General features: G+C 35.4%; 2 protein-coding genes across 2 annotated transcripts; both read left to right on the forward strand.

Annotated features, from left to right (window-relative positions):
• The first annotated feature begins 1,128 nt into the window (after positions 1-1,128).
• Positions 1,129-5,750, forward strand: LOC140811979 (casein kinase II subunit beta-1-like). The gene is made up of 5 exons (XM_073170120.1): positions 1,129-1,570; positions 3,082-3,300; positions 4,350-4,459; positions 4,554-4,719; positions 5,325-5,750. Exons 1-5 carry the CDS (start codon positions 1,318-1,320, stop codon positions 5,453-5,455), a joined length of 879 nt encoding a protein of 292 aa, XP_073026221.1. The 5' UTR covers positions 1,129-1,317; the 3' UTR covers positions 5,456-5,750.
• A 2,432-nt stretch (positions 5,751-8,182) lies between these two features.
• LOC140812081 (uncharacterized) lies at positions 8,183-11,092 on the forward strand. The gene is made up of 3 exons (XM_073170277.1): positions 8,183-9,603; positions 10,105-10,366; positions 10,536-11,092. The coding sequence occupies exons 1-3, from the start codon at positions 8,501-8,503 to the stop codon at positions 10,746-10,748; spliced, it is 1,578 nt and encodes a 525-aa protein (XP_073026378.1). The 5' UTR covers positions 8,183-8,500; the 3' UTR covers positions 10,749-11,092.
• The last annotated feature ends 648 nt before the right edge of the window (positions 11,093-11,740 follow it).

The raw sequence follows: 11,740 nt of genomic DNA on the forward strand, positions 1-11,740 counted from the left end.
GGTTGACAAATTATCCTTTGCAGTTGCTCAGAATTTCAAATCTTGCATGGTATTATGAATAATATTTTTGGGTCGTTTGTTTGATATATTATATTTGAATGATATGGGTACAAGATTGAATTCCATGCAGTCAGAGAATTTATTCAACACCCTAAACTAATAGCATCCGTTTAGATAAATATTTTTAAAACATTTTTAGTATTCTATGAGTGAAAAAAACTCAAATTATATGTTTGGATAAGTTTTTTGTATTATGTATTCGATGATTATTGTGCTTCTCATCCACGGAAAACGTGTTTTAGTCTTTATACTCTAGGGCTTGGATATTTTTAGTCCTTGAAAATTTATCGTGACAATTTTACTCCTTAATTTTCTCAAAAATTATAAAGATGCTTGCAAACCCCCTCTGAATATAATCTAACCTGCTAATATTATAAACAAAAATAAAGAAGGAAAATAACTTCAATAGGGGACAAGAATAAAAGGTATTGCGTGTGTAACATAATATATCGTCAAATCTATAACTTACCTAATTAATGAATTAGGGTTAATCGGGTTGATTTAGGTTCGAGTTGAGTATTTTTTGAATAATATTATTATTCAACTCAGATCCAACCCGTCGAATTGACCCTCTACACTAGACAAACACTGAATGCACGCAAGGCATAGTTACATTCGAGCCCTTCAAATTCAAAATTACATAAAAGACACTAAAAATTGTCGTGTTAACTAAATTTTTTGAGTGTGTCAAATAATTAGGAAGTACGAGGAAGAGAAACAAATCAGACCGGGGTGCAACCGTTCACGGGCCGAAGTGCAAATTAGGCCCAAATGAAGATGTTCACGGGCCAAAGTGCAAATTAGGTGTTCACGGGCCAAAGTGCAAATTAGGCCCAATTATTTTTTTTTTTTTGTTGGGGAAAAAATAATTTACGATATAAATTTTGAGGAAAAGCAAGAAAAAAATCAGAATAGGAAAAATGTGTAAATCGATCGAGTCGATTTATGAAAATATTTAATTCATATTCGAATTTATCGGATTTGATATGTTTTCGAGTCAAATTAACATAAATTATTGTAATAGATATATAATAATATAATTATAAATCAAATAAATAAATTTGGAGACCAATCGTTCTGAAAACAACCAACTCCACTCCAGGCTCCAGCTGAGCCATTCTCTCTCTCTTCTCTCGCCTTTGTGTAAGGAGAAAGAAAACCCTAGTTCTCTCCGTCTCGTTCTTGCGCGGCAAACGCACTGCACGAATCTATGCAGCTGGGTTGGTAGAGGGTTTGATTATTTTTCTACGGATATAGATGAATATGTACAGAGATCGCGGGGGAGGTGGCTCGTCCAAGGGCGGGGGAGATTTACTGGATCGGAAGCGAATCAACGATGCGTTGGACAAACATCTGGAGAGGTCGTCTCCTTCTACATCTAGAAACAAGGGTGCTGCCGTTACCACCACGTCTACCTCCGCCGTCACCGCGGCTGCCGGAAAGGGTATCGACCACCGGGACAATAGATCTTCATCTACCATCAATACTAGCAAGAACAAATGCTCCGATGGTAATTTGGTTATTTTGTTGAGGTTGATTATTTTCTTTTTTGAACTGTTTTCCGTAGGTGGGTGATTGATTTCCTTAGTTTTTTTTAAAAAAAAATTGTTTCAATTTAGTGCATTTGTGGTTACTGTTTTTCATGATTTTCTCGCCTTTCTAAAGTATGTGAAATTCAAGTGATGAGCGACATATTTATTCTGCATCAGTAACTGTTATCTTGTGAAATTGGTAGATCTGGATCAGATGATGGATAACTAAAGTTGTCAGTAAGATTGCGAACCGCGGATATCAATGTTGACAAATTGATTTCCTAAATAAAACTGGCTTTTGTGAAGTTATTTGTGTTTTGATCTAAACATGATTATTCCAGTGCTTTTATGGTAATTGAGCGTCCCTGGGCTTTAAGCGCAAAGCCAAGGGCACTCTTTATGGAAGTGAAGAGCATAAACTAACATATCTAAAAAATCAAATCAATTTTTTTTTAGAATATGAGACTTGATATATCGAATATCAAAGTTCTTTGTATGTTCTGTGGGTTGGACAAGGAATGACCTAGAAATTTGGTGAATGGGTGAGAGTAATTGTATTTTGGATCATCATTTAAGTAGAAAGAGTATTTTTAAATTTTGCAATTGTAATTTGGGCCTAAAATACAGATTTAAGGACACTTGTGATTGTAAGATCGATTAGTTGGTTATGTGATGATTTGATGTAGTATAGGGTATAACTGCATGAGATGCCTTTGCAATCTGTGTAATTGTGAGCTCTCATTTTTATGATCTTAAAACTGAAGATTTTTTTTGTAATGTTGAGGTAAGGATTATGTTGTGGTCAAAGCATCATGTAGTGGTGCCTCATATAAGTTAAGGATCGTTTGAGGGTTGTACAAGATAGCTGCGTTCATTGTAGGACTTGTACATTAATGCATTAGTGGGTCGAAACGATAATGAATGGGGCGCTTAAAATGTGGACTGGTCAAGTTCACTTTTTTTCCCTTACCTTGATTGGAGTAGTATTCCTCTCATTAATATATGAACCTATAAGATCTATTCGATCCTTAAATGGTATCTAAATCAAACTCTACCATATGGTAGGTGATTGTTCGGTTGAAGTTGGTAAGATGTTGATTCCTTAACAAGACACCTTTTTACTTTTACTTTATTTTGTAATAGCCGTTATTTAAAGAGTAAGATTATCTAGCAAATAGAATGATTACAATGAGTCAGACAGACAAAAAAGAACACCGTTTAGAATCTTTTATTTCCTTGCATTTAACACTAGATTTCCTTTTTCTTCTTCCCTTTTTTTGTGCACCTCGCCACGCACCTTGCACTTGAGTCCAGAGTGAATGACATTCGACGAGATCTGCAGTGGATTTCTTTTCTATTCTTGCATATAAGAATCTGGTTTTGTACACTTGTGGACAGATATGTTTATGTTTTTGTTTGTGTGCTGTGTATGCAGCTGTATAGTGATTAAAAATGAAAAGAATGTGATTTTGTATTCTATTGTTTTCAGAGGAGTCTGAGACAGACAGTGAAGAGTCTGACGTCAGTGGCTCTGATGGGGATGATACATCTTGGATTTCATGGTTTTGCAACTTGCGAGGAAATGAGTTCTTCTGTGAGGTTGATGATGAATATATTCAAGATGATTTTAACTTATGTGGGTTGAGCGGTCAGGTTCCCTATTATGATTATGCGCTTGACCTAATTCTGGATGTTGAATCTTCTCATGGTAAGCATAGTGGTGTTATTGCCTTTTTTAAATTGTTGTTTTCATCATGGTTATAAATAGCTTAAGCCCAGTACACACAATCACCATAAATTGTGATTTACCAGCATGTCGTAAACCCTAAAACCTTGCGATTAACCTTCCCTTCCCTAAATTTACTGGATGCAATTAATTCCCCAAATCTGCATTTAGTTTCCCGCACCTACAATTGAAATTAATTTACTGCCTTTGCATTTGCACCGAAGACCTAAAAAAATATAATTTTGGTGCCTCGTCCTTAGTCAACCGCAAATCGGTAACATTGGTAAGCAAAGAGAACTTTAGTGGTTTAGATGGTTGAAATTATTTTTTATTTATGTCAGGTATTGCTGATGAGCGTTAGATTTATATTATTATTCAATAACGTGTGAAATATAAATTTGTTGCTGTTAATATTAATATTGTAGTAAAATGCACTTCATAATACACATTCTAAAAAAATTTGCATGGTGCGCCTCACTTCGATGAGGCGCGCGCCTTGCCTTGCGCCAAAGGCTGCATGACACCGTTGCGCCATAGTGTGCCTTGCACCCTAAATAATTGTGGTCTTGACTGTCCTTTTAAGTTGTTTTATGTCGAAAGAAACACGATTCTGTTAGGTATGGTGAAAGCACTCAGTCGCATGAATTGTTTAAATGAAAAGAGCTTTTTTCCAAACTGAACTGTTAGTCGAGATTATGATATGAAGGATCATGATTCTATTTGGTTGTCAGGATGGACCTAATATGCCAGTTACTCGACACTTTCTCGAGTTTTTCCAGTACTTTCTAGTTTCTTGAGTCGAACTCTAACAGCTTTAGAACCATTTTGAGTCGAGCTCGAGCTTTGAAGCCTTAGAATCGATCATTTGTTAAATTCTGGAGCTCTGACAGTAGAACTGTTATTATTTTTAATTATTTTTTATATTATAAAGTTACTTCTAAATTTATTATAATTTACATGTGTTTACAATTACTTATATAAAAATTAAAAGGTTTTTTCATCAGTGTGATCTTCATGATGGCTTCATGTAGGTGATATGTTTACTGAGGAACAGAATGAATTGGTAGAATCAGCTGCAGAAATGCTCTATGGCCTGATTCATGTCAGATACATTTTGACAACCAAGGGAATGGCTGCAATGGTAACATGAATAAGTTTTTTCATTTATAGGTTAGCTACCGTTCTCTCTGTGTGTTGGTTTAGTCTTCTATAACTTGAGTTTGAACTTAGAACAGTTGGAGAAGTACAAAAGCTACGACTTTGGTAGATGTCCTAGAGTTTACTGCTCTGGACAACCTTGCCTTCCAGTGGGACAATCAGACATCCCCCGCTCAAGTACCGTGAAGATATACTGTCCCAAATGTGAAGATATTTACTACCCCCGATCCAAATACCAAGGCAGTATCCTCCTTACATTGTACTCTTGCTTTGATTCTTTAATCGTGTTGTTCTTTTGCATGCTAATATTGGGTGCATCTATCCATTGTAACTCTGTCCCTTCACTCTCTATGCGACATATGCGCTCAGATTCTTGGTATTCGTGTAGATGCCAGATTCGCATATGATGCAATAACAAGAGAATTTAAGTGCCACGGTCATGGTCAAATTCACGATCTAATACTTGTGTGAATTTCGATCTATATAAGTTATATCTCTTTTATTATGCACGACTTACTGAATAAACACTCTCCTGAGTCTATTCCAATTATCTGATGGGATGGACAGTTCAATTCTCCCACAAGCATGATAGAAAATTTAAACAATTTGGGTGTTGTATGTTGTGCTTTGGCGCAAAGAAGATTTACAACTCTTAATTCGTTTTATACCCTTGTATTGACCGTGTGTATAAAATCTCTATAATGGCCCATGGGGAGGCACTCAATGAGGGAACTGTTTTATAATGGTTTCTTGATTGATGGTGTTTCAAATAATTTCTTTATTGATAGTTTGAAACCATTTAGCATCCTTTTACATCGTTTTAGATACAATTTCCTTGACTGTCAAAGATATCGATGGATCGTATTTCGGAACAACATTCCCACATCTGTTCTTGATGACTTATGGGCATCTCAAGCCACAAAAGCCGACACAGAGCTATGTTCCCCGAGTCTTTGGCTTCAAGCTCCACAAGCCTTGACGAACAAGCTCTCACTCCTCAGCTATCGAGCTCTTGATTCTTATTTTATTACTCATTTGACCTCTACGACACACAAGGGAGTTTAAGCTCGCCAGCTGAAACGCACCAGCAGGTATCAACGTGTCACCTTACTTAACTGATGCTGGAGCAATCGTTTATCTGTTGAGTAAATTCATCATTAAATTACAGGGCTCGTGTAAGTCTTTCTTGTTAACTTTCGTTTTCAGGTCTCAAACTGAAACCTTGTAAGCTACATTTTATTGTAGGACGTGAGTGCATACTTAAATTTATGTCAGCCTTACGGTTTGGGCTTATCAAATTTTAAACATGGGTATATTTCACTAGTGGATGTCATATATTCATCTTTTTTTATCCACATGAAGAAAAATCAAACCAATCCCTTAAATTGTAAGATCTCAAATCATTTTCGTCACGTTTGTGGAATATTTTAATTGCTTCCTTTTTGAGGGATTAAGATGCTTTCCATTTTACTTTAAAGCAAAATTGGGAATGGCGAGCTAAATTTGTCGCTTCTTTGTCTCAATTACACAATTTACACGCTACTATCATCCCTTGGCGAGGTAGAAGAGGAGCAATTTCAAGTTTAAGCAAAGAACAAGTGATACTTCCATATCTTGCAATAATTATTGGCCTCATTGCTTAAAAATAATACTTGGAAATTATTACGTTTCTGTAAATATATAATAGAATTTTGAAAATAAAAGCATCTATTAATTATGATGCAGTAGCCGTGCTCACCGTACAGTAAATGACCCCTACAATTAGTTTTAAAACTATTAATAGATGATTTAGGTTGTAATACAAAAATTTTCGTATAATTAACAAAAAATTAAAAAAACAAATTTGCATGCTACAACGATTTACCTATGTGAGTTTCATTATCATAAAAAAATTATATAACTCAACTATGTTAAGAAATAGCACAAATTTTAATAAATATTGATATGTGTAATATTTTTTCAGCAAAACAAAGTTCGATTTTTAGAATAAGTTTTGATCTCACAAATTTATATATTTGAAACATATTTATAAAGAAAATTAATATTTTTGACATAAAAAATAATATATTTTCATGAACCTGATCATATTAGATATCATTCTCATAAAATTTACTATCCAGACGATGTTATAAGTTTATGGTATTGTTTTATTAAAGACTTATGTGAAAAGATATTATGTTTTCAGATATATTTAATCTAATATACTGGAAAAAAATTTAACCACTTTCCAATAAAATTTGATGGGGTGGACCTGGCCAGGTATATAAGTCCAAAAGGTGATGTCATTTTCTGTGAATTAAAAATGTCAGCCATTTTAGAAAGGGATGGGTATGTTTCATAGATATGTAATTACACTGCAATATCACATTTCTTTATGCTTTTCAGAGTCAAACTTTAAAATATCATGATTAGTTTCTTGTACTGATCACTTAAAAAATTATATTTCATTAATATTTTTTAAAAGACAAAGCCATTCCATTGTATATATATATATATATATATATATATATATATATATATATATATATATATATATATATATATATATATATATATATATATATTATCTGAAATAATATCAAGATAAGGAAAAAATGTATTATATATATTAATATTATCTGAAATAATATCAAGATAAGGGAAAAAAAAAAAAAATATATATATATATATAGCCATTACTTTATTATTTGTCAAAAACTTTAAAAACCTCAGATAAAGCAAAATCAACTCTCCTTTTTTCCCTCTTTTCAGACTTCTGTTTGCCTTTTGGCAATAGTCGTAATACCGTTTTGTGGAAGGCAAACTGGAGAATTGGTCCAACAAGGAAACAATAGATAATTAAAAATCTTGATTTTGAATTATAATTATATGATGTATAGGACATGGTCCATTAAGACATGGTTACCGTATCATTTCTTTTAATTATTTTTTTTAAAAAAAATTTTAAAACCAATTTCGTGTGGTCGACCATGCTTGCAGCTCAAGGATTAGCTTATGTCAAATCTAATTTGGATATTAAAAATTATAAATAAAGATTATTATTGATTTTTTTTTTTGTAGAAGTAAAATTCGACTCGAGTTTGATATTAGATCGAGTCATGATAAAATAAAATGGTTACCAATTTATAAAAACATTCTCTTTCTTAAATTGTGATTTGAAAACATAATAATTGACATGGGGATATGATTTTGGTCGACCCCTCTTAATTCGAATTCATGTGGCAAATGATTATGAAAATTTGGTAATAAATCTGGCTATAGACATATAGTTGACATGTTACAACGGTACATGATTGATTTGGGTAATTGGGATCATATTACATTTGATGGACAAATATTTTCCTCATTTATATAATTTTTGCCTGGTTATTGTTTTCGTTATTAAGTTTTTTAAAGAAAGGAAATAAATAATTTCGACTGTCGGTCGTCGATTAATAATTTTATTCGTCGTAATTAAATGGTTATTGGAATAATAGTTTATCAATCTGCGATCGATTTAACAAGTCACTTGTAAACGTTTTTTTGGAATGGTAGCTTATGATTCGACGATCGACTTAAAAAGCCACCTATAAACGCTCGACGCTAAGCGTGATCGGACATGTGAATGTATATATATAGAGAGAAATGAGGCAATCTTGTAATATAGAAAGTAATAGAGGCCAAAATGCAATATTCCAAGAAATGTAGTATACCCTTTTATTTAAAAAGGCAGAGGCAATTTCCTTTCACGGCCGGCCGCCTCTGGTTTCAAATCATCCTTCTCCATGCACCATTCCTTTCTCGGAGTCTACGCTCCTCGTTCTCTCTCTCACGTACTCTGGCACTACTCTCCGTACATAGGAACCCGCAATTACGTTCTTCCCTCCATTACTTTCCATTTCAAGAAACGGGAAGAGATAAGCTAATCGCAGAGGATAATAAAGGGAAAAGAAGAACGGATCAGGATCGCAAGGAATTGGGGAAAATATTGTTTTTCTTTGTTGAAGTTTTTTTTCCGGGGTAAAGATTTGGCTTTGTATATTTAATGCATCAGAAGAAATCTGAAGTACAGATCGGAACAGAAAGCAGCGGCGTCTCTTCCGATTTCAACCCTACCCCACCCCTCACCCCTTCTTACCTTTCCCAGAAACACCCCCACTTTTTTCATAATATCCGATCAAGTCCTCACCAGCCTTCTTCCGTCAATAATCCTACCCTACAGATTCTTATCGACGATGAGAATCAACAGCAGCAGGAGTCGAATGATGCGTTTGCCCTCAGGCCCACCACTCCTTTCAAGAGACCCAATATTCAGCAGCAATTCGCCGCTTCCCTTACCAAAACTCCTACTCTGTCGAATGCCCTCCATAGATATGGGGTTTCCGCCCAGAACCCACCTACAAGATTCAATCTTTTATGCACCAGGTCTCAGAAATTCTTGACTCATTTCCACCATCACCTCCGCCTACTGCGCCGTCGCCTCCGCATCCGCCTCCGCCTTCACCTCCGCTTAATCCTTCTCCTCAGCCTTCCCTTCTTTTATTTTCTGGTCTCCCATCCTTCAAGTTCGTTCATTCTTGATTTCCTCTCCGCCTTTGCCTTCTCCGCGGCGCTTTTGTTTTCTCTGAATTTGGCCATTCCACGACTTCCCACTATAAGGTTGTTCCTTGCCCGATCGTTACCGATCAAGATTAGCTCGAAGGATCATATTAGTCGGTCGCATTTACCAGTTTTTTGGTCAATTGGGTCGCGGATGAAGGCAGATAAGAAGTCAATATCGGGGTGTTATGTGCAGGCGTATAGCAACGGTGATGTGTACGAGGGTGAGTTTCACAAGGGCAAATGTAATGGGAATGGGGTTTATTACTATTACATGAGTGGAAGATATGAAGGGGATTGGATAGATGGCAAGTATGATGGTTATGGGGTGGAGACGTGGGCTCGTGGGAGCCGGTATAGAGGACAGTATCGGCAGGGACTTAGACATGGTTATGGTGTGTATAGGTTTTATACAGGAGATGTGTATGCTGGGGAGTGGTGTAATGGGCAGAGCCATGGGTGTGGTATTCATACTTGTGAGGATGGGAGCCGGTATGTGGGTGAATTTAAATGGGGTGTTAAACATGGCCTTGGACATTATCATTTTAGGTAATATAATAATCGTTTTCTTCATTGACCACTCTTACAGGCTTATTATTTGTTTGATTAGCGCATTTCGGTGTTCGAGCTTGAAGTTTGAACATACTCAAATGTTGTTCAGTTTTGCTGTGTTTTAAGACATATCTATACAAGTAAAGACTTTTTCTGAACATTATGTATTGTATGGATATGATTCAAATGTCCAGCATCTTTTATCGTTGTCTTTGGTGTTCTCTTCCATCTGAATTAACTTTTGTGTTCAATTACTATAGTTTCTTTGTCCTTTACGTTTTGAGGTTGTTGATGGGCAGTTTTCGGTTGACGTTTGTTGATACCAGGTGAAGCTTAAAAGATTAATGATCCCTTTAGTAGAATCCTCAGTGACTTTTTGTACCTGAGAATAATCCCATTCACATACTTCGACATTAGTTAATGCAAGAGTTGCAGATAATGGTTGTTTATCGTTTCTAAAATTTAATTAAATATCTGATCCACCATTTCTCCGCACAGGAATGGGGATAGATATGCTGGAGAATACTTTGCTGATAAAATGCATGGGTTCGGGGTCTATTTCTTCGCAAATGGCCACCGCTATGAAGGTGCTTGGCATGAGGGTAGAAGACAGGGACTCGGATTGTACACTTTCAGGAATGGAGAAACTCAATCAGGCCATTGGCAAAATGGAATTCTTGATGTGCCTAGCACTCAGAGCACCATCTCTCTCGTTTCTCCTGTTGCTGTTAACCACTCAAAAGTGCTTAACGTTGTTCAGGTAAAATTTTCACGTTCCACTGCCATTCTCCAATGTTATTTGTCAGCTTAAGTAACGCCTGATAGATAAGGTGGTGCGGGGATTAATCTTATCACGGATTGTTAAATGGAAATTCTAGGGTACGTTTCCATCTTGTAGGAGGTTTACCAAGTTTTCATTAACCTTTCAGGAAGCTCGACGAGCAGCGGAGAAAGCTTATGAAGTGGCCAAGGTAGACGAGAGAGTTAACCGAGCAGTGTCAGCAGCTAATCGGGCAGCCAATGCAGCCAGAGTTGCAGCTGTAAAAGCTGTGCAAAAACAAATGCATCATAGAAGCAATAGCGATGAAATGCCTGTTCCTGTCGCTTATAACTTTGTAACTGAAGACCAGTCCAATCGTTAGAACCAGAGATGAATTTTAGCCGAAAAGATCGTTGCAGGATATGACTCAACAGTATTTGCAACACCCTTCAAGTTTACTACTTTCCTTGATCAAACATAACTGAGTTTTCGAGAAAGTCGCGGCGAGAGAGGAGAGGGATTTCTCTCCCGAGTCGGTTTTAAGATCCTTTTTTCTTTCTTTCTTAATTTTTGTAAAGTTTAAATAGGTATGGGTATGGGATTGGGTATGATGGTATACAGGGGAACTCCTATTCCATCCGGCCCGGTCTTGTATATGCAGTAATGTGTACCTACTGAGAAAATCAAGAAATATATGTATATTATTAATCAGGTTGTTCTGTTCTATGTTTTGTGTGTGTCTGAACTCAAGAATAATTCTTTTCCTTTCGCTTGAAGTTGGTAGAAAGGCAATCTATATTGCATATTTGCATTTGACTGGAATCTTTATATTCAATACAATTATTTTTGGATAAGGAATTCAATTTTTGCAAAGTAGATAAAAATGTCATTTTCTGCTTGCTCTTTCAGAAAAAAAATCGGATAAACACTAATAATTTCTCCAATCACAAAATATAAGTGGTAATCTCGTGCACTCTTGAGCTCCACTAATCCAATCATTATTTATTGATGATTAATAATTCCAATCTTATCTTCCTACTAAAAAATGAAACCAGGATCCGACAAATGAGTGTTGTCGGGTTACTATCAAATTGTTACTAATTCGACGAATGTGCAATGTCCATTTTTCCACGACTTAAGATACTCACCTCTAATAATAAGAACCTGATAAAACTTCATTATTTACTTTTGAGGAAAAATTGCTTTAAATTCGGGAATATTATTTTTATCTAGTGAATTTTTTTTTTTAAAAAAAAAACTCAATTTAACATAATCAATGATAGACCTGATCAAACTTCAGACACGATACAATCAACTAGGCCAAAAAAAACTATTAAAATACCATTAATCTATTTTATCTACCAAGTTGTCTAC

Source organism: Primulina eburnea, chromosome 14 (assembly GCF_022965805.1).
Source record: "Primulina eburnea isolate SZY01 chromosome 14, ASM2296580v1, whole genome shotgun sequence".
NCBI lineage: Eukaryota > Viridiplantae > Streptophyta > Magnoliopsida > Lamiales > Gesneriaceae > Primulina > Primulina eburnea.